General features: G+C 40.2%; 1 protein-coding gene across 3 annotated transcripts in view; it reads right to left on the bottom strand.

Moving 5' to 3' along the window:
* Positions 1-24,275, bottom strand: part of MACROD2 (mono-ADP ribosylhydrolase 2) — an 854,364-nt gene that overhangs the window by 66,614 nt on the left and 763,475 nt on the right. For 2 of the 3 annotated variants that reach the window (XM_071805688.1, XM_065835172.2), the window contains exons 9-11: positions 21,532-21,613; positions 7,481-7,522; positions 179-262 (exon numbers count right to left, since the gene is read on the bottom strand). In XM_071805688.1, the coding sequence (XP_071661789.1) occupies positions 179-262; positions 7,481-7,522; positions 21,532-21,613 (208 nt within the window). The remainder of the gene's footprint in view (positions 1-178; positions 263-7,480; positions 7,523-21,531; positions 21,614-24,275) is intronic. The other variant, XM_065835173.2, reaches the window with a different exon arrangement.

Genomic DNA, 24,275 nt, shown 5'->3' with positions numbered 1-24,275 from the left:
TGAAATATAATTCAGAAAAATTGCAAGCTCATGATCTAGGCCAAAAGGAACTTTCTAAATGTGTGCAAACAACATTCTTAATGAAGGTTTTCCAGTTCTTTGCCACGAATTGAGAGTAAACCTTTCCCCCCAAACGCAAAATTGATTACTAGCTCTGAAAAGCTGTCAGGTCACCTACCTTCAGCATCATCTTGCAGGTCCTCAGGCTGCTCTGCTTTGCTCTCTGTGGGAGATGGAGGCTGGCCTTTTTGTTCCAATCCTTCTTTAAACAGAAAAATATTATTTTGAAATTGTTTTACTGTATCAAATATTACTATGCATGGCACCACAGCTGTGATCATGTCTTATCTCAGCACTCCAGTCAGTGCCCAATTCCTATATTTTTATTATTAAAATTAATGACGGCGTCATCTGTTACAAAAGTCATCATAGGTACCCTTCAGCTTGGACTGGATTTCCCTAACTTTCACATGGCAGCAGTGAAAAAAACTCACACTAAAATAATCTACTTCTTCACAAGCTCTTAATCTCTTCAGAAAAAAAAAAAGTTTTAATTTGTAGTTTTTAATGTAATACATATTATGCATTATGGAACTGTGGAGAAATAATCTGAATGAAATTATTTTTCCCTCTCAGCTCAATTCTCCATTCAATGTTATAACAGAGTAACAAATTAATATTGACCAAAATTAGTAATGAAATGAGAGAAGCAAGTTTGATAATGAAAGCTTTACAAGATAGAAATGTTCTGACTGAAAAAATCTATTCCAACCTTTTAGCCAGAAAACAACAAGAAGATGGACGAAAAACAAAATCTCTTAAGTAAAAACTGTAACTGAGGCCAGTGAAGCTTAAAATCTCCCCTATTTGTAGGGACTAAAGTTCACGGTGTTTACTATCAGTTGGTTGAACTTCAAAAACTTTGAACTTTTTTTACAACATTTTCTAGATATCCCATCGTTTTAATATAAAGAATGAAATAACTGTTTGCTTGATAAGACAGACCTCAAGGTACATACTGGTAGCACAGAAAGTCTGTTAGTACAAAGGGGAGCACAAGCTGGAAATTAATCATAAAGTATTTGTAATTAAGACATTCAATGAAAGCAGGTTCACTGATTAAAACATTCTTCAAACGCTGTTGCTTAACCACAAAGGCAGAGAATTAAAACTCAATTCATTTCACCTATTGAATCTATTCAACTGTGACGGAAAAATGACTTTCTGTCAAACCTCCTGATTCCCTGTGGGCTTGTGTGAAGGAGATGCCTATGGAAAATATACATTTGTGCATGCTGGAAAGAAACCTTGACCCCTTCTATCTGGGAAATTTAGGAAAATGTATGACATTGCCTTATATTCCCCTATTGCAGTGCTGTGAGAAAATAAGAATCATGGTATTATCTCAAACTGATTAGCTAATTAGCAACTGGGAAAAAAACGCTGTCTACACGTGTATCATAAATTGCTTAAGTGTTTTAAAACCTTCTGTCTCTTCTGCTGTCATACATACCCCACACAATCATCTACTCTGTATGTTGCTGGATTTTTAAACAGCTCTCAGCAATTTGATGGCCGGTTCTCATAAAGGACTCAGCTCTGCTAAGAGCTGTAGATACTCTCCTTTTATCTTCTATGCTTCCACAACTTCTATATCTAGAACCAAAATGCTAAAAGTTTCCAAACAGGAATATGAAAGAAGCAAGCGAGGACGGGGAAAGGGAATTTGCAGGTCAAGTGGAATATTATGTTTGTTCAACAGGCAAAAAGAGAGTGAATTTTCGGCCCAGGAAACTCAGAAATGCTTTCTGCCTGCTGTCTGTGGAAACTGGTTGTTCTACTGTATTTACATCCAAAAAAGAAAACAAAAGAAAGAGCCACGGATTGGGATGCTGGCAAAACATGAACAAAAATTCCAGTGGAGAACTGTATGTGAATAATTAAAGTGCACCTCACTTGCTCAATTTTAAGGAATGAGCATGACCCCAAAAAAGCCAAACTGACTATTGTTCTTCAAAGTTTCTTCTACAACGGTATTTCTGTTTCATTATAGAATTCCGTATAGTTCAGAGAGCATAAAGGGTCCTTAGCGATCAGTAAACAAAGCTACAGAATAAAGCAGAACATGCTTTGAGGTTTGGCTTGATATCAGGAGGTAGACCTTTCCTGACAGCACTTATCCTAGGACACGTCATGTGTCATGTCATCACATTTGCTCGTCTGAATTTGAAATTCAAATACTATATTCTGAAGAAAACAAGAGGTTTGAAGTGCTAAGATGAATTTATTTCTGGAGTGGTGAGAATGTAGGAGTAACCACAAGAAATACTGTGGGGAAAAATAAAGGCAAAACCTGCCAAATAAAGACGCACTTTGTCAACCCTTTGAAAGGGTTACTCAGGAGCAGTGGTGATAGAGTTCAACAAGAACTTCAATATAAATGCAAGATCCTGAAAATAACCAGGCTTTCAAACATTGATTCCTGCCAACACTCTCCCATTCTTTTAAAAAAATAACTTGAATATTTATAGCGGACCATATTGATGTATGGCTCCTTTGGTTCTAATGTTGCTCTGAACTACCTGCTATGTTCCCTTTTTTGGTTGACAACGATTCACATCAGGGGATCGAATCAATAGGAGTGTTTCAATCAACACTCACCCCTCTGGTGTTGAATTTTATCACCTAACCAATCTGTGCTCCTCCAGTCCCACAAGTCAAATGTCAGTCAAGATGAAGTGCAAGTGTCCAGCCAGGTCTTTCAGGAGTATCTGAATACGTTAGATAATATAGCCAACATGTAAATTGACAGCACAAAGATGGAGAGGGAGAAGTCAGAATTGTTACTATCTCAAAATAAATGATCTTTTTTTTTTTCCACTCTATAAAAAGCCTTAAAATGCTCACAAAAGGATGTAGAGCCACTGGCCCAGGAGAACAAGATTTCAATCACAATTTCACTGCTTTTTTAGCAGATATCTCTCATTCCAGAGACAGAAAAAGATTTTTGTGAGCTTCAAAATAATTTCATTTTGGTCAAAACGCAACTCTTAACCCTTTCTGCTCCCCAGTCTTCCAGAACAGTTGGCCAAGCACTACAGAAATTTTGGCTGCAAATTTCTGTTTTAAAACAGCACACCTAGACAGGTGTCTGAACTTATCATACTAAAAGCTTTTCTAATTGTGTCAAAAGGTTTCTGAGCTCTAACACTGGGAGACATGATTCTCCTTTATAGGCTAATTCAGAGGGTCAACAAGCTACTTAAATGTCACCGTGTGTCTCCAAGTAAGCTGTTCCCTAAATCCCTCACAACTTCCAAATCTCCCTGGTTACAAGTGATTGCTGATTTCATCTCAGGAGAACAAAAAAAAAAAATCACAGAATCATTTTAGTTGGAAAAGACTTTTAAGATCATCGAGCCCAGCCATGAACCTACCACTGTCAAATCCAGTTTTAAACCAGAAAGTCTCCCTCCAAAAAGAGTGCCCAAGAATGCACACACAGTGCAACATACAACGAAATTCTGGATTTATACAGAATTGTTTACAATAGAGATTTCCCCATTAGTGTGAATGAGAACCTTCGTCTTGCCATCCCAGCTGGCTGTTGCTTCTGAAGCAATGAATAGGTGGTTAATTAGGATGCTCAGGATACAAACAGGATAACCAGCAGGGTATTTATCATGAACAACTATTAGAGGGGAAATGAGAGACAGAAGTGTGGCAACATTCATACAGATGAGGTCAAAAGGTAAAATGTTTTGGTACCTGGTGGAGAGTGAAGCTGAACAGGTTGAGGGAGAATATAGATTCAGAATTCAAATACTTTTCTATGTGTTTCTTTTTTTTTTTTTTTTTTGGAAGAGAATTAACTTACGTCAGTGGATAATAATGCAATACTATTGTGTAGGAATCTGGACAGTGCTTCTCATAATAGCACACGCTTCTCTAATTTCCACATGCAATCACTGCAATTGCGCCCATAATTATGGCAGTATTAGGGCTTATTTTGCACAGTTCTGCGCATGGATATGTGAATCTATGGGTATAAAAGCCAAGTCCTTCAGAAGTTAAAGTTTAGAATAATCTTCCCTTAATGAAGCTTAAAACATTAAGCATCATGACTCTGCACTGTTAAATCACTGAAGTTAAAGGCAGACAAGACTACTAGGTCATCTGGTCCTTCTCTTTGTCTATGTAGGAAATAATTCCTAAAGGAAAGCGAAGACATAGAACTGCACAGGCCCGTACCCACCACTGCTATATCTGCCCTTTGACTCAAGCCATTCCAACAGCAAACCGTATGACACACGATAACATCAAAGCACTTTGAATTACATGGTGCTGTTAAGTCAGCAGCTGCTATGAGATACAGAATCCAGAAAAAAACTGATGCGTTAAAATCCTCTGAGCCAAATGCCATTAAAAGAGTGGTCTTAAGCTTCTATATTTAATATGACTATGTTATTTTTATTTTTAAATGTTTTTCTTACTCAAGTACATCAAATATATGCAGTGATGTTATGTGATTAACTCACTAAAATGATCATTCATGCCTGTTTACTTTATACTATTAATGTAGATATTAATGGAAATTATCTGGCAGATGTAATCTAGATATTCCCTTATTTATTTTGAAGAGAACTCACAGAAAGAAAGGCCTTACTGCGCATAATGAGATATTTGCACTTCAGGGTGGCAGAAACACAAGACAGATCACTTTCACAATGTGTCCATCACTCAGTAATACACACGTTTGGTCATCTGTTATTCTTTACTCCCAGCTAAGGCTCTAGCTGTTCCCAAGCCCTCATCTGGTGTGTGCTGAAGTCAATGGACAGATTCTCATTGACTTCAGCTGACACCAGACCAGGATCAGGTTTTTTTTCCCCTCTAGTTCTTGCCACCAGCTTTAAATTAGGATGGATTCTGTAACCCCCACTTCATCCTACTACAGTCTTCAAACAGAAACTGGTATAGATACAATGAGTCTATATCTCATTTGTGTTTTCTCTTGGTTTGATATTGGCCCTCAGAACACGTAGTAAATGGAAATTGGAGGTACAGGAATTTAAGTAAGATGCAGAATATTTGAATCTCTGTAAAAGGTCCTACATGTGTGTAGCCTGCAACATATCCTTTCCAGGAATTCAGCTTTTTTCTTTTTTTCCTTACGCACAAAAATTGGAGAAACAACCCTAAAACAGATTGGATATGGACAGCTCAAAAAAACAGGGTCATCGATATTGGTGCCAACTGCTGACTCCATCTGCTGGAGTCATGACCTGTGAAGTCAAGTGGAATGAAGAATGATTATTCAATTAATATCCTGAAGTGGTGACTAGAAGTTCCTACTCTGTTTTTCCCTTAGAACAGTAAAAAACAGATATCCTTCAAACTGATAAAAATCTGAGTATAAAGATGAAAACTCCTCACAATGCAGTAATTATGTGTATTCACAGTTCCCACAAAGGCATCCTGCAATCATTAAAAAGTCCATATACAAAGAGGTCAAAAGGGCAAAATTTTTGAATATCTGCCCCACTGCTGGTACAGATATAAAAAAGATACTTTTCTTTATCCATGTCAGCAGTCAATGCTGACAATCAATGCACTGATTCCCAAAATATCTCCCAGCGATGAAGAAATAAGCAAGTACGTGCTGTGGAAGCTCAAAGCACCCTAAAAGCAGCCCTGTGAGAGAAGCTATGATCTCACCCATCTCATATGCACAAAGAGACAAGTAGGGAAATATCTTCCTTGAATGACTTAATTCAGTGATAATTTCCCAGAGCAGCTATGTAGCTTCACCTAAATTAATGAACCTGTGAAGGATACAAGGTAGGAAAGAGGAGAGCAGCTATTAAGTCAAAATGTACTTTTAATTCTAATTTAAAATGTTGCGGGGTTTTTTTGGTTGTAGTTTTGGGGTTTTTTAAAGTAATTTGCATAATCTCCATAAAAGCAACAAGACAAAAAATGCAAAATAATTTGGCTTATAAAAGTATACCTGCCATGATAACTATAAAAAGCGAAATTGGAAATGTTAGATGAATACTGCAAATTCAACTGTAGGATAATCTTTGGCAAATGTTTGTTGTATAATGACGGTCTTTATTTTTCTACTTTTATGTATGTGTGTATGACTCTATCAATCGCACTAATTGTGTTAAAATTTCTGAACGTTCCTATCTAGTAATCTTGACACCAAAAAATAATTATAATTATATGTAATAAAATCAACAGGCCAGAACTGCCATAAAAGAACGTACTAATCCATCAGAGTAACACGTATCTATCTGTGTATAACCGTGTTTTCACATCTATGCATATACACCATTCTTCAAGTATTTCTAATTTCTAGGCTAATTAAACAGTTGCATAAATCATCATAATCGATTTGTCTTTAGGACAATCTTCCCTATTTAAGCAGGCAGCATAATGCTTCAAAAGGTTTTCCCTCTGTTTTCTGGCTGGGATGTCTCTGCCTTTCTCCATGTGGCTTTCCTTTTGGATCCTGTAGCTCTCCATAAATAACTGCAAGTTCCCACACATGCACTGGGCTATGATGGGATCAGGGTCACAGCGCCCACGTCTGGTGCACAGTCACGGGTGGGTACCAGACTGGTTGGGAAGGGAGGGCAGAGGAGAAGAGTAGGGGGAGCTACGCTGTGTATAAAAGGAGGTGCTTGATTGCAGAGAAGTCTATTATGGAACAGGAGATGTCCACTGAGAACCAATAAGTGAAGGTCAGCAGGAAGTTAACACTGGGTGCTGTGGTGGAAGCCTGTTACCAAAAGGCTGATCAAGAAGGTTAAATGGATGAAGCTCTGCACAAAAAAACTAGGAAAAGTCTTCTGATGGGAGACACCTAATCCTCTGACTTTCCTTTTCTTGTTCCTCTTGTTTCTTCCTTTACACCTATCCAACATTCCCATTTCAAGTCCATACCCATCCACAAACCATAAACAATGACACTTGTTTTAAACGGCAAACTAGGAGGACCAGGACAAAAGTCCTCTGAAAATACTGTCCAGTCAAGTTCAATGTATTTAAGAGTCTGCAGGAGAGCTTTGCTTCTGTTTAGTCGCAAACAAATCATGGCTGCTAATCAGAATTGCGTTTGACTCAAGAATTGCTGTATTCACACTTCTATACAGACAAAGGACTGCAGAATTTTAATTGTTTCCCATTCATGTTCCAACTAGTTATTAATAAATAGCAATGAAGAAGCACTCAGAGGCTCATAACAGATGATGGCACTAAAAAGGTAGTCTCAGCCATTCTCACCATGCACTATGTATTATCAGGGATAGTTTACCCTATGTTACGCTAAAAACCAGAGATGACTGTTGTAACATTGGCAATAAATGATTGGCACTGCTTATCACAACCAAGGCAAATACTTTCAAGAATTCTTTCAGTTTGGTTGATGCTTTGGAGAAGTGATATATTTTAGCATAAAATCTTGTTTGCTCACCTGTCTCTTCACTCAGCTCAGTCCCTTCTTCATTAGCATCAACTGTCAAAAAAGTGAAAGAAAATGATTAATAAGAGAACCAGGAAAGATCTAAAAAGAAATATTCCATGTTTCAAATCGCCCATGTCTTCGTTTGCCTGCTCCCAGTTAGCATTTTGCAGTGAGACCTAGAAGCGGATGGGAAAAGCAGGTTTTGATACTAGACTGTTACTACCAGATGCAGGAAATGCAGAGAATAAAGAGAATTCTGCATAATATAGAGAATTTGCAAACTATGACTTGTATAAAGTGAAATGGCATTCTCTTTTCTCGTAGAGTTTTTGGTTTACTCATCAAGTTTCAGTTTGCCTTTTTTTCCTGAGAACAGCTGGCCATGTTAAGCAGAGAACTATTTATCCAGAAATCATACCACACAAAGAAGTTACTCTTAATATAAATTTGCCAGACAGGACTTTGGTTTAAGACCAAGTTCTTGCTTGCCAAGAATTGAACACTTGCAATTATTAAGATGATCTATGAAGAGAGCAGATTCCTTTTGCAAAAAATTGCACTTAGTAACAAAGGAATTTCATACTGCAGAACTCACTGACCGTAGAAGTTTATGTCAACCATGTTCCTAACTCATATCGACTCCATTTATACCCTTTTGAATGCATTTGGGCACATGCAGATTCTGCAGCAAGCCTGTCCAAAAATTAACAGCTTTCAAACTTGCATTTGTGCATATTATGGCCATCATTTGAACCTAAAAGAGTTTTGCAATATTATGACGACTGACAATGGAAACTAACAGTAGTATTTAGGTCCTAATTTACAGGGTCAGATCTTTACACTAGAAACTCCACTGAGACCCAGATGCTGTGACACACACTATGAAGATCAAGCTCTGCTTTCATAAGGTTTGGAGCCTGAAACTTTAAGTAGCATGAAAACAGAACAACTGGTTAAAAACAGAGGCCACTAAAAACCAGCAGGTTCCATTTCTCCTGAGCACGTTTTAGTCTGGTCCAAAGGATCAGGACGGAAAAAAGTCACTGCACATTTTACTCCCTTTCTCCTTATTCTGCAAACAATGCTTTTAGAGATCAAAACGGCACATGGACTCCTACTACACAAATATAGATCTGTACACAGAAACTTTAAGGAGCTTTGACAAGTTATTTTTGAGATAAGAAAATGAAAAATCTTGTTAAACCCAATGGGAATTCTGCCACTGACTTCATCAGAGCCACGATTTTCAACTGGAGTCCTGACATTTTTCAGCAAATCACTCAAAAATCATTTGTTTAACATAGAGATTATTAATTATTCAGTTTCCAATAACATGTTCTTTCCATGGAAGTGTTTATAATGAAACCAGCATGCCAAAATTTCAAATTAATCTAAGGCTTGACACTAAATCAGCAGAATATAATAGCTTAACATGCATATATCACCTGGTCTTCTGCAGAACTTCTTAATTATAGTTCTGCAAGTGACTTGGAATAAGAAATTCCCAAAGCAACAGAATAGCTTCTAAGCTGGTGATAATGGACACAGACAAGAAATCTAATGTTATTAAAAAGTAGTGAAGTCATTATGCAATATAATTATGAAGAGGTAAAGACTGCTTTTGTGAATTAATTGTGAATTAAAGGATGTTTTTCCTGGGAAAGTGAACCTAAGTCTTGCTGAAAGGCAGTAAAGTCCTTATGCCATTTCTGAAAATGGAAGCTGCGCTCCCAATCACTTGGTGACACCATCTCCAGGTCATTGTGGTGCCTTTGAAGATTCTACCCCAGCCTTGATCTAAATCTGACTTTCACTTTGGCACACAGCACTCCCCAGTCATTTCCCGTGTCTATAATTCTTACTCTCACACTATTAATGCATCTGGTGGAAGAGCCTCCCTGTCAAACATAACACAGTCTCTTTCACTGACCTTGGTGTGGTTGGCTGCAGTGAAAAACACCATGTTTAGCTGTCAGGGTTCCATGCCAAAATCAATTATTTGAGACAAATACCAGTGGTTTTGAAATCTAAAGCCAAAATTCATTCACTTCCCACCCAGAATAATGATATTACAATCAGTTTCTTGGTTACTTTGTCTGAAGAAGGAAAAGCAAGTAAAAGTATTTTTTACTGAAGCTCTACATGCCTAACATAAAGCAGAATAAGCGCGAAGACTGGTATAAATGAGATTTGTAATGCCTCAGGTTGTTTGTTTGTTTGTTTGTTTTAATATTCCCTATGCATTTTTTTTACCCCATCTAAGAGGTTTGCACCTTAGAGGTTTGCTTTGGTTTGAAATATGCACCACAGTCAATCCCAAAGCCAAATTAGTAAAACCATGGAAGAACCCAAGAGTACGTCTTTGTCGTCAGTAGATAATTTTCTTAAAGACACATCATTCATATTTCTTGCCCAAACTTGCCCATTTGAAAGACCAGAGGTGAGATCCTCTGTAATTCTCACCCCTTACTTAGGAGCTGTTGAAAAATAACTGACTAAGAAAACACGCTATAGTATGTGCACGTATATACCCACTCCTGATTGACTCTCTTGACTGAAGAAGCAAAACAGCAACATCTCACATGGCTTCCCCATTAAAGCCCTGGATTTTGGGAAGCTCTACCAAGATGACATTGGGGGAACAGGAATGATGCATCTTGCAACCTGGAGTGAGAGGAAAACTACCAATGACTCCTGTGATGGCCAACCCACCCCCAAGAAAACTCGCATCAGTCTTTAGAAGGCTCAGGATACAAGGAGTCGTCTAATCCAAAATGTGTCATATGGTAGAAAGCGCAAAATTTTACACTGTATAAATTGCACCATAGTATACAAAACAAGGGTAATCAGATGGGTCATGTATGGGAGAAGTGTTTCCAGTGAAGTATAAAATAACCTACAGTTGAGAGTTAACATATGATTGAAACTCGCCCTCTAACTCTCATATAATCTGGGGTAACATCTCTAATGCACCTTTAAAGATCACAGAGCTTTGCATTTGGCACCAGGTTGCTCAGAGCATACACATTTGCGTAAGTCAGGGCTTCACAGTAGAGTCATGTACTAAGTGATGCCTGTTACTCTTTATTCCTCTCTCCCCTGTAACGTGCTGAGCTCTGTGAAACAGAGTAATTGCACCATACCTGCTCTTACTGACATGGAGAAGAAAATGCCGCCTTCTGTCATACACCTTTTTTTGCTTCTTCTTTTACCTTGCTGGTCAGGTTCTTTCTCTGTCTCACTAGTCATTGCATACAAGCATATACAAGCCAGATGGCTAAAACCATCAATCTGCGTTAAGATTTATGTTAGGAACAGAGAGGTGAAAGGCTCTAAATACCACTGCTAATCCCCAAAGCCATTAAACCGCCTCCTCCTTGTTGCTCATGCTTCTATTTGCATTCTTCTTCACGCTAGCATGCCGAGAGTCAACGCTGTACAAACACCTTTTATTTTTAACTGTGCAGGCATTGAAAAGCTCTTACAGGAGAGCAGGAGGCTGTTCTTTCGTCTGCATTCAGGGCCTGGGCACCGCACGCTGCTGGCTCCCCCCTGCCTTCCTCCTCTAACCTCTCCTCAGCTGCCTCGTCTCATCCTTCAGGATTCATTCCTTTCCTCAGCACTTCTGCTGCTTCCTAATTTCCAGACATTTCCTTATTTCCAGCCAACCCATGTGTCTCAGTCTGCTCCTCGTTGCACGTGTGGCTCCGTGTACTGAACATAACCCCAGGAGGGTGTGGAAGGGGTTGGTGAGGATGGACTGAACTCCCCTTGGTGTGCACACACACACACCGGTAAACAGATCAACAAGGTGGGCAGAACTGTACAGGAGGTTGAAGAGACAGGTTGGTGATTATGCTGCTGATGCCTCAAAAAAACACCAACCCCCCCAAAAAACCCATAAAACCCTTCAGCACTGAAAGCTGCAGTCATCCCATTGAGCTTGTTTGCTACACAAAGACGGGGTGCAGCTGAAAAAGCTCCTGTGGTCAAGGATCTGCCTAGCAGGTGTTCCATGATCTGCCTGTACAGTTTTCACTAGAACAACAGAAGATGTGCAGCACAAATCTCACAACATTGAGGAAAACTGATCCCATTTCAGGGCAGTCTCTGCTTGTTCAAGAAAAGCTTCTCATGTCCAGCCTGGCAGTGGGCAGCAGCGTGAGCCAGGGCACCTGCCTGATGCAAACGGTCTAAACCATGATAATACCAGGTTTCCAGAACCAAGTGGGTTCTCACTCTCAAAATTTCTCTCTACTGCACTTGTCTTTCCAAAACTTTGTCCCAAAGCTTCACCCACCTACATACATGATCATCTTAATATCCTTAAGGAGCTTTATAATCATGTCTCATGTCTCTTTTGAACACTTAGTAATTGAAAAAATAACTTATTTTTGATTGCTTATGGCTGTTGCTGCTACCCAACAGAAGCTCCACAATAGTGTACAGGCTCTATGTCTATCTAAACCTGAAAGAGCCAACATTTTTGTAGCATAGTAAAACACATGAGAACACCCTCGTGTCTGATGAAGCCCAAATGTACATATGAAGCTTACAATAACCTAGAAGCTCATGAACAATATGGGTTGTTCTGATCCCTCCAACTCAGTTCTTCACCAGGAGAATATAACAGACTGACCAATAGCACTGAAAAAGGGAACATTTTCTTGGAGAAAAAGCAGATTTGGAAATCTCTGCCAGATGAGATCAACTAAACCCAGGTCTGACTCTTGTCTCTACTTGTAAAAATCTGTATTTTCCATAAAGCTTTCCCTCATCCTTAGTGCTTTTAAGAGGAAGAAGCAAAAAATAAAGAGGTAAAACAAAAAGATCCTTAACAAAATGTACATACATCTGCTTTGGAAGACAAAATAGGACATCTTTTGGTTCTGATCATTTGTATCCTTTAATCATGCCATCCTCATACAGAGCAATAGGCACTATATAAACCTCCATCTGCCACTAAGCAAGCGTAATCAAACTTTTTAGTCTGCTTATAAAGAAACTTCCACCGATACACTCTGTACACCCTGGCCTTACTGCAGCACTGGTGCAGTTTTTCTTCCCGCGTTGCTTAGTTACACCAGTCCCACAACACCAGAGTCTCAGTGAATGTAAAATGTGTTTGTAGCTTTTGAAGCCGTATCAAATAGAAATCCTTAGTACCAGCCTCCTAAGAAGTTAGGCACTGGGGTTTTTTTTGTCACTGCATAGATGGCTTCTTTTATGTACCGTATCACTTGATCTGCTGTAAAATACATATACCCTGCGTATAAAGGCTACGCGGTAGCTGCCATCCCCACTGCGAGTGAACCGGACAACATTGTTCCAGTGCAGGAAATGGTGCTCACAGTCAGGATCAGATTTGGATTTCTATTTCCCAGATGCTTCTACCTTACACAAAAGGAATGAGGCACTCCTTGGGAAAATACACATCAGTGTTTTTTTAAAAAGAACCTATTGCAAAAACTCCTTCTTTCCTCCCTCTCCTAAAATACTAAAAAAACCTGAGTTTTGTTTACACAAGTGCTAAAGTGGATTTCTCACCCACATGTATGCTAATGTAATAGTCACACATAAAATGGTATGTTTTGCATGTGGTGACACATTTCTAAATACAACCTTCTAACAAAATCTCATCAGTAACTTAAGGCAGAGGCAATCAAATGAGACAAACGCAAATTTAACTGCATCCTTTGCAATTAGAAGCACTCAAGCACACAAAGTGACTCAGTGTCAGTGACCAGAGAGGACAGGATATTTTTGAACGTGACATAAAATGCATTTGGAACGCTTTACGTGGGACGCCATGAGATGCAACACAGCAGGAAGAAAAGATCCCTGATCAAAGATGTATTCATGTAAGATATTATACAGAAAAAGCTTCTGCTTGTTCACCTTCTGGTGCCAGGCATCTGTGTGTGAAGGACAGAGTACACAACAGCAACATATTTCCCTACCAGTCTCTCCCTGAGCCTATTACATATAGACCATGGTGATTAACTGCCACTGTTGGACCAGTCCTCTGTTGGCTGGGATAATCCTCTTTTTAACTATATTGAAGACCCGCAGGCTCCGCAGCACCTCATAGCAAGCATTCTTACATCCTAACTATGTGTTGGGTGAAAAATTACTTCCTTTTGCTTGTTTTCATCCCGATTCATCATTTCCTGGGACACCTTGCACTTCTTCTGTTACAAGAGATGGTAAATAATTGCTCCATATTCACCTTTCTAATTACTGCACTCATCATGCAGCAGCCTGGTCCTTGCATCTGCATGACCGCTGTGCCTTCAAGGGCATCCTCATTGCCTGCCACGTCATCATTTCAACACAGCCCTTATCCAGGTGTCTTCCAGGAGCTGGAGAGCTCAGGGATTTGAGTGAGTGGTCACATACAGAGAAACATCCATTTCCTGTGATTACGGGATTGACTGCAGGCTCCACTGTCAGCCTCACAAAAGAAGACAAGGAAAATGTCCACAAGATACTACTGGAGCAAAGAAGAGAACACTCCATTTAGTAAAGAAAATACTACTGGCAACAGCACTTCAGTAAGTTAAGGTCCCATTGTCCAGACCCTGCTCCAAGAAGTGTCACAGCTGTTATCAGGAATGAGGAAGTAAATTTTCCACACAATCATAGAATCATTTCAGTTGGAAGAGACCCTCAGGACCATTGAGTCCAACCACAGCCTAACTCTGGCACTAAACCATGCCCCTAAGAACCTCATCTACATGTCTTTTAAACATCACTTCCCTGGGCAGCCTGTTCCAGTGCCTGACAACCTTTTCCATGACAATTTTTTTCCTAATATCCAGTCTAAACCTCCCCTGGTGCAACTTGAGGCCATTTTCTCTTGTCCTATCACTTGCTACTTGGGAGAAGAGACCAACACCAACAATATCACGAGCCTCTGCCAAACCGTGTACAAGCAGAAGACCCAAGCGCAGATTTTGAGGTGACCCATACTTGCAACACACAGCCAAAGGCTAGAGCAATGCCCTGTCAGCAGTCAGTCAGGAAATAATTCAGAAGTGATTGTAGCAGGAAGTTTTATGATGGTTCAAACGAAAGCAGAAAACTGCCCATTAACTTTTTATTAGGTACTGGAAACCCACTGCCATGTTAGAAGGTGTTAGAAACCTGCCTTGGGTCTGCATGTCTAAGGTCCTAAAAATAGTATCTGAGCCATCAATCACAGATACCATCTCCCAGGCACCACTCCTGAGCTGCTTCTTGTTCACCCTCCTGCACTACATTGAGACGCTGGCAAAAGGGGTCAATGAGTGGTAGGACTGGCACAGTCATTGCCACAGCAAATGAAGACAAAAAGCCATAGAAAAAATTTGGTTTACAGTTTTACAAACACCATTAGCTTGCAGTTAGCTTGAGATTTTATGAGGTAAACTGTTTCAGACACATTTTGAAATGGACAGATATTTTAAGCGTCATGGCTATAGTAAACTTCTGGATTGAGAACAATTTTTATAGCATCCTATTTACATTGGAGTGTACCTTATCAGGATCTGTAGGTGCTGTGAGAGAGAACTAGAGCAAAGCCAGCATCCTATTCTGGTCCAGAGGCTTCTCCAGCTCCCCTATATAGTTGGTGCTTCCTTTGAAGCCTCCGCTACTGTGGGACAAGGAACCATCATGCAAAACAGCAGGGCTCTGCTTCTCTCCAGCTGTTTTGAATTAAGTCCTTCAGCAAGGGGTCTTGCAGAAGCCATCTGAAGATGACATCCTCCAATATAAAGACAGCTCAAAGGAGTGCAAGAGCATATTTCACACCCACGTGAAACTGTCAGTGTGTCACAGCTTCTCCAAAACCACTGCTGCCTTCCACCCACTGAAAAACTCACTTGTCCCCGCCTGTACACAAGACTCCCTCCAAGATTTCCCATTTGGGGGCACATTACATGCTGGCATGAAGTCCAGAGCATGCCAAATGGTTGTGAATGCATAAATACCGAGTGGTACCCTGGCAGGCTCACAACAGCTTGATACACAGCCCTGGGAAAGGGATGCATCGTCATGCACCGATCTCATTGCACATTCACCATCTGAAGAGGCAACCAGGACCTTCAAGTGACAAGTCAAGAGTTTCACAAGCCAGAGAAGCCAGAGAGTCCCCTGAGCACCCAACACAACAACAGGGACACCAGCTGTGGGACGTCAGAGGACAACAACAGGGACATCAGAGCTGTGGCATCGGGGAAGTGAAACGCATTGGGCTGCAGGTGATCCTGCCCACAACCAGGGCACAGACCAAAGACTGTGACACCAGGTCCCAATCTGCCACTGCTGTGACCAGTCACTCCAGCTCTGTCCCAGCTTCTGCTCAGCCCCAGACGTGCTCATGTACCCACAGCAGGTATCTGGACACAGATTTAGGCTCCATGTCATCAGCAAGGACCCGGCCTGTACACAGGGTCTTGAAAGCTTTGTGAGGGAAAGCAGTGAAGAAAAGGAGATGACAGTTTGACTGCCTCTAGTTTAAACCTGTGAAAACACACAGGCGGTTATCAGCTGTGAACATGACAACCTGAAAATTCTGTGTGGGGACGGGAAAAGTACTTGCAATCAAAACCTTCAGGATGGCCCTCATTGATCAGGACGAGAAGGACAAAGGGATTTCAAATTCCCCAAATCTTACTCCCTAACTTGTGTTTTTGGGGGGCCCCGGTGGCCTTTGCATGCCTGCCTGAACCAGTCAGAAAAAACAGAGCCTCATGATTTATGAGGCAAATCACTACTCAGGTGAAATCTCAGACAAAGGATACCGGGTACTTCCAGTAAACTGCTTGGCACCTATCCACATAGTAAAATAAAGCCCATGAAAAATATTTTGTGGAATACATTCAGGTGATGAATTAAGGAAACGAATCGGCTCATGAACACTGCAAATGCAAATAGAGAGGCTAAATTTATCAAGCGAATTACCCATTTGATACAGGATTAGTTACTAAGGGCTAACTTATGATTCCTTTGCTCACACTGAAGACCGCTTTAGCCCCAGTGAAGTCTGCCGTATCAAGGGGAGAGGGCGATGCTCCTCAATACTAGTACAGAAATTACAATCTCTGCTTGGGAGTTCACTCACGTATTAGTGCAGGGACCTACCTTTTTAATACAAAGCCCTTCATTCAGCCATTTACAGTTTCCAGTTTGATTCCGAGCCTGGTAGATCTCTTAACAATGAATTTCCTCTGCAATTGTAATATATTTGCACATTTATGCACAACGAGGATGCTGTGCAATCTCCTGAAGTAACAGGAGTATTAATGTAAGACAGCAGCTCTTATTCGTATGTTTTGGGTAGGGGGGACACAGTGGTTTTGCCAACCAAGATAAAAGCAGAAAATGCATTAAATGTCATAACCTGGAATAGAGAGGAGAGAAAGTTTTTTCAAGATGAAGCAATTTCTCTCTCTTTTTCCTAACACGAGTGATATGCCTCAAAAAAAACCAAAGCAAAGAACAAGCTCTTGGGCTCAGCATCCTTTCGTTAGCTCTGAAAAAACATGGAGGCTAAAAGCTTGCATCTTCTATCTATCAATTGGTCTAATAAAAGTTCAAACCTGTCGTCTCTCTAACAATTTTAGCGATGTTTTAGTGAAGTAATTTTGTTATTCTGTTTAAAGTAGTAAGAATGTAATATAACCTTGAATGCTGCAGCTCCACAGTACGTACACTTTATAACATTATTTTGTCCAAAGAACATTTTCAGAAAAAAATATTTCCCTCTCCAATCCACTGATAACAGGTGGTAGATCTAGAAACACTTTAAGCATTACAATTTAAGATAAACCTTTGGTAATATACAACAGCCACAATGAAAAATAAGCATTTGTCAAAGGTCCTTACAAGATTATCTGTCTGACTTATTATGTAGCTGGGTATACACAGTACACAGGAGAAAGGAAAAAAAAGGTATCTTTGCCTCCAGCTGGCGACTGTTTACAAATACCCTTAATTTATTTTACTCCTACAAACACTATCCTAGAAGTGCCTATCACTACAAGGTAAATGTTGGCAAATCTAGCTTTCCAAGGGAGACTGTTTTTATACCATTTCCTGGTCAGTTTTATAAACACATATATCTAGCAATATAAGTAATGCCTGGTATCTAAGCTCCATGTAGAATTCTGTTAGAAGAAATGATGAATTCAAAGAGAAAAAATGGTATGAGCATCAGCTTCTTTCCTGGAAAGCTCACTGATAATACTAGTAGCAATGAATCCAGCAATGTAAGAAGTACACATCTGAGCCAGAACTGCAGGCAAGGATATTTTATTTGCCTGAGAGATATGTAGCAAGACATTCCCTTGGATTAAGCAGAGAGAATTTCCCAACACAGCTGAAGGGAGAATGTCTGGGCTATCTCGTTCCACTAAGAGATACGACTCAATTGGTAAGAAGAAAAAAACCCAGTGTTTAAACAGTGATCCATCTTCAGCACAGAAGGTTGGTTGTTCTACCAAAACAGTCTTCCATCCTTGCTCTTTTTCTATCAGGACATACAAAAACTCCTCAGCAAAAACCTCAGAGGTTCAACAGAAAATTCTGCATGGAGCAGGACCCTTCACTTTCTGAACCAGTGCTTTTCTAGACGACCACTAGGGTGAGAGCCTAAGTCTGAGTTAAAGATTGAGTGGTGCTCCCCCCGTGGAGCACGCTGGCTTTGGCTCAGGTTCTGTACAGGCTACTGATTACCGAGATTAAATCAGAAATGCTGAGACTGTGACAACTGGTCTGTTACGGAACAGCTTTGCTACGCTCCTAAGACATGAAATTACTTAGAAGTCTGTATCTTCCTCCTATATATTTAAAGTTTGCAAATGACAAGGCTCTTGGCAGTTGTCTTAATATCAGTACTATTACTCGACTAATTTTTTTGGCATTCCACTCGCAAAACAGGCCTAATGATATGTTCAACTAATGGAACAATTTCCCTATATCTATATTCCACTTACTCTAATGCACTGAGGTGTAACTCCAGCTTCATTTCATTATCACTTGACTAACTCAAGCACTTGGGTGTCTTTTTGGATTTATTAATGCACTGGGTTTAAAGTAATAACTATTTATGTATATAACTCCGTGAATATATTCTTCTTTCTAAGCATTTTTGTCCACATCTATTAAAGCAGACATATTTCATAACGTTTCAGAATGCGAGACACTCTAAAAATGTCTCGATGTTTTTTTCTCTAAGCTTAAAGCAATATCTCAGTGTTATTCTCTCTTGTGACTGTTTAAATAGTGTCCTATCAATTTAAATTTAGGGCAAATCTATCCTTAAAGACTCCCATTTCACTCCATTAATAGATTCACTCAAAAACAAAACTATAACACCAGACTTTTGGCAATTCCTTTCACAGTCTAAACAGCAGGAATTTATTGCCAAAGGTAGAGATAGTTGCTAATTCCTTGACACAGAGCCATGTTGACTAAGTTCTCTGTGCAAGAAACCAGTCCTACAGAAAAATGGAATACCCCTCCAGTAGGAGAAGCTACTGATAACTTGTCAAAGTCTACTATATGTTAAATCCAGGTGGCAATTCACACGAAACCAGGAAAAAGGAGCAAACAGCAGATGCAGACGTGACGGTTCCCTGGTGATCACCTTCTGGACCTTCAGCTGATGTTCCCATCACTAGGCTACAGGTAATTTAGGATGGGGTTGACTTCAGCTGACATCTGTTGCAGAGGCGGTACCCTGCGGAAAAGTGTCACGATGGCAAAGAAAGCTTGAGACTGTGCACTAATTTTTAGGGCACTCCTCTGGGAGAGAGAGACAGCTACTGTTCTTCAGGGACACTTATGGAGACTCATTTGGGCGGCATTCGTTGCCTCTCCCTGTCTCCTCATAAGTTGGAGATCTAAGTGACTCCTACAAGGACACACCAAACGTCCATGGTGACATAAGATATTAAAATCAGGTCTCCTGAATCACTAACCACTGCCCTGATCACAGGAAATCCTTCACTGAGTCAGGGATCAAGTTTCAGGTGCAAAACTGGTTCCTTTTAAAGCTCTAGCTCACCAGCCAGTAAGTGGTCAGGTCCTTCTGCAAACCACCATCATTAAGGCATATCAACTGCTATTCAGAATCATATCAACTGGTATTCAGAATCATTAGTTATGAGAAACGTGCAGCAGGGAGCCTATGAAAATGGGTCCTGAGATCTTTTAGCAATCTATACCAAATTTGGTGTTTGCTGAGAACTAAAACATCTTTCTCTGGACAGTTGTCTGTGGATCAGCTTTTTGCATAGTCACGTTGCTGCAAAACACTGGATCTGCTGCACCTTAGAGAGTCCCCACCATGACCGTCTTTCTACGGTCACATATCACATTGCCAGTTTTAATTCAAGCAAGAAAAACCTGACAAAACTTTCTGTGCATGAGAATTAACATACTTTTAGAACTATGGTACAACTGATCATCTACCTAACATGGCATAATGCAATTATAAGTCTTTATATAACATGGCATCCAACCACACACGTTCTCTGTAGAGAGGAGTTCAACAATGACAGATTTTGAAAACCCCAGAAAAGAAATAAATCTCCCATGTTCCTCTATTTTCCCCTTTGGGCTTACCATGCTTCAGCTCTGTAGCGTCTTCTTGTCTCTCAGGCTTTCAAACCCAAGTGGGTTTTACAACAATACCAGACTTTAATCCATTATTTCAAAGACCTTAATGATGGTGAGCATTAATACTCTAATTTGTTGACAAATTGACACTATAGTCTACTCCAGCTTAATGTGAAGGACAAGGACAGAGCCAGAAGCAGTAGGCAGAGTACAGCCACTTTATCCTATGTGTTGGGGTACACTGGCCAAAAAACTAAAACCACACAATGAATGGATTAGACACCAATGCAACCTTCGGAATGCACATTCAATGTGCTCCAGACAAAAATATTATTAAGCGGTTAGACACCATTCTATGCCATCTGAATAATTCAACAGGTCTTTACGTTTCAGCTGCCAGTCATTGCAAACTGGAGATTACAAAGTCATCTACGAAAAGCTTTGTTCTAGTGAGATGAGACAGAAACATCACCATTTCCATGCTACCAGCCAAAGCAAAAGGAAAAAACCACTGTGGCTACTGTGACAACACAGTCCTGTAGAATTAACGGAGACTCACAATACACCAAAGCTCTGCTTCCTATTACTCAAAGACCCTTTCCACCAGACAGACAGCATGGAGAGTATTTAACTGACTGTCACTTCTGAAATGGGGGATAAAACAAAATACTAAAATCCGGATCTTGTCACATATAGTAGGACTGATACCATGGAAAACAAAATAAAACGGGAGAAGGTTAGGGCTGATAAAGATACGGAGCACAGATTTCTAATGATATACGATAAAAATAAATCACAGACACATGGGTGTGGGGTAGAGGGATTAACAAATTTACTATCCACCAGGTTTTCTTAAATTCTAGAAAGCAACCTCCTGTGTGAAACATAAGATGAATGGCTAACATTTCCCAAGTGCTCCAGTGAGAGCCATCTTTCTCCCATTCATTCTTGCACAGGGACAGCTCAAGTTTAAAGTTCTTATTCAGACACAGTCGGGCTCTAACCCCTGCAGTATCTTTTCAGACCCAGAGAAACCCCACCAGCATCATTAATGAAAGAGCAAAGCATGCACAAAGTGCATGGAAAAGCAATATACACTGGGAGCTATATACATTAGTGCAAATAATTTTCTTCTCACAGTCAAGAGAGCCAATGCCATGCCCCAGGTTTCAGGAGGAGATAAGAATACAGCAGAGAACGAAGCAACTGGCTGTACTGAGAATGCAAAAGTGGGCCTTGATTTTGCAAAAGCAGTATCACAAGTAGTTCTGCTGGTTCACAAATTTTAAATGTCTGCATTTGTCCAGGATCAGAACCTCTCTGTGCAGCTGATCTTTAAAGAAAGTTCACATTTTAATATTTGGCTTAGGTAGAGAAAGAAGAAAGGACACCAACTGTTGTCTTTTTGCTGCATCATTTTTTAAAATCAGATGGCACTTGATTACCATACCTACCTAGAGGGAAAAACTCGCCCATTTTCTTCTTGAAAATTTTGTAGTCAACCTCCAAGAAGACGCAGAAGATGATACGATCCACCTGTAAGAAACAAAATTATTCACAGTGAAATGATGGCAATCATGAACACTGGCAATAATAAAAGCAAAGACACTTTAAAGCCAACATGCTTTTATGCTCCAGGCAAGAAAGGAAACATCACAAGGAGGCATGTTTTGACTTTATAGTGCATCTGTGTTGTAATTTCTAAAATAACATTTGCAATTGCAGCTCACAACTGTATTCTTTGTTAACTGCCTCTTGTTTACGCAAACCACTCTTGAACACAGTATAAATGACTTTTGGCATTCTAGATGAGTACTGGGATGCAATGTTTGATGAAAAAGTCACATGGGGGGCTTTAATAAGCATACAAAAGAGTAAATGGGCAAGGAAAGAGCTCTTTTTCCAATCCTTGTCCGACAAGCCTATTTGCAAAACCATTTAGTATTTTAAAATGGCTTTAAAAGGTTTCATGTGGCTTTAATTTACATGAAACCACTTACTCTTGCTATAATACAAGCAGAATGCAGCAAAAACAAAAGCTGATTAGATGACAGGTAGCACACAGGGTAAATAAAACATTTAATATGCCATCTACTTAGCAAGGCTGAGCATATCAATGAAACCACAGCCCATAATGTATGTGCCACCCACCAATGATTTCAAATAAATTGTTTGGGAGATCATTGTATGTGAAAGGCTTTTCTAAAAGAGACCAAATAAAAAGCCAAACAAAATTAAAATGAGAATTCCAGAGCCTTTAAGACTGAAAAACACCCACACTGGACCTCACTCTAGCCTTGCTATTTCTTTACCTGTTTGCATAGCCCAGTACAAATTGCCTCCGCAGCCAAAACCCAGCGCCAGGAGGGAGCTCTGGAAGTCAAAAAGACCCTCCCACGGCTGAGCTGAGGGACCCGCAACCTGATAATCAAGTTTTTCTCTAAGTGCACGAGAGCTTAACCAGAAAAGGATGAAACCCAAGCAAAGGAAATTCAGCATCTTGGCTGGCATTACGCTCTCCTCGCGTCTCCATGGGCAATAAGCCGATGAGTTGTAGCAGAGTTCCTTCAAGAGCGCCTTTGCACATGCAAGAAAAAGTACCAGTCTCCCCCCCGCAGGGAGACCAGTGGGAGGAGTGCTCTCAAAAAAATGCCTTCTTTCCCTTATCTTCAGTAGAAAATGCTGTCCTTTTGCTAGAGCTGCTTTCTGAAGCGAAGTACAAGTCATGGCTTCAAAGACACCATTATGTCGAGCAGCTCAGGACATCATTTTAAAGCTCATTTTGGAGCAGCCTGGTAGAATACAGAAGGAAAGCGCTAACAAGGACATCTCTGAATCAAAGCTGCCTACAAAACCTGAAAGAGCAAACTAGGGGCGAAATAGAAGACTGAAGGTCCAGGTGATGTGGGCGTTAAGGAAGAAAGAGGCTTGTGAGCAGGACAGAAAGCAGCAGGGCAGAGCCAGGGCGGCTGCTGCTTGCTGGGGAAGCACACTGGCAGATTTGTGAGCCAAAAAACCGCCTGTTGCTGCCTGCTCGTGTGATGGTCACAGAAATAAGCTGTTCTGTGCATCCCTCGTAAACAGATCAGGCTAGACCTTAAAAATATGCCGGACCACGTAATCAGCTTCTCTTCACAGGGGATGTAATAAAGAACCAAAATACTGATTGAGGTCTCAACACCAAAAGCCGTATTCATCTGTGTACTCACAAATTTATAATGCAAAGCACCAGCAGCAAATAGTGTCACATTTTACCTATATCAGAGTTTCCACCTAAGTAAAGTTACGTGTTTTCAGGAGGGAAGCTTTAAACAGTGAATGCTTACATTACATTTATTGTGAAAATTGTTTTAGGATAGTGCTGGGGTGATGCCAGATTGTCGTCTTCAGTCTCTGCCTCCTGAGCAGAGCAGATATTCAAGCATCACAGTGATAGGACAAATAGGAGAACCAGGACAGACAAAAGACCAAGGATGGAAACTTATAAAACCAGAGGAGGGATTACATCACCATGCAGAGAAATCCTGAGTTGTCTTGCTCTTTCTATAGTCTCACATCCTTTGCTGTAAATACTACAGACATTTCCCTCATTTTATACAGTACAACTCCTCAAGGTGTTCCATTTACTTTTATTTATTCTGAGCACTGAACAATGATAAAACTTCTGCAGTACTGATAATTTCTACTACTTCTAATATAATTTCTTAATTTAAAGATAGGGAATCTCTCTAGAAATGCCAGACTTTAAAAATCTCAAGGCCTCCTGACTGTATACATCCTATATATAAACCTATTCAATTTCTTCTTCCTGTGAGAAAAAGTGCTCTATTTTTAAGTATGCATAAGATATTGTGATGACAGCTGAAATCCTGTGTTTATCTGATTGAATGGCATGTGTTGGCAGATAGTAAACCTGAAATTAAACCATATTCTATCATCCTGCCAGTCACTGACTATTTTATCTAACATCCCCGGCTAAAATAACTGGAAATTAGGTATAGAAAGTAATTCTTGTCCCCACCGTTCCCGTTCCAGCTACAATAAGGAAAGGTTTAGTCCAAGTGACTCCAAACCCGCCTTGCCCGCTGGCTCGCAAAAGCTCGGCAGGCCTTTTGGGATGCACGCTTAGGAAAGTCGTTCCTTATTCAAAGAAGAAATCTCTCCTCTCATGTGGCTAGGAAATGCCAACTTGACTATA

The sequence above is a fragment of the Patagioenas fasciata genome, chromosome 3, assembly GCF_037038585.1.
Source record: "Patagioenas fasciata isolate bPatFas1 chromosome 3, bPatFas1.hap1, whole genome shotgun sequence".
Taxonomy (NCBI): domain Eukaryota; kingdom Metazoa; phylum Chordata; class Aves; order Columbiformes; family Columbidae; genus Patagioenas; species Patagioenas fasciata.
Note: the sequence above shows the minus strand (reverse complement) of the source record. Positions and strands in the feature narration are given on the sequence as shown.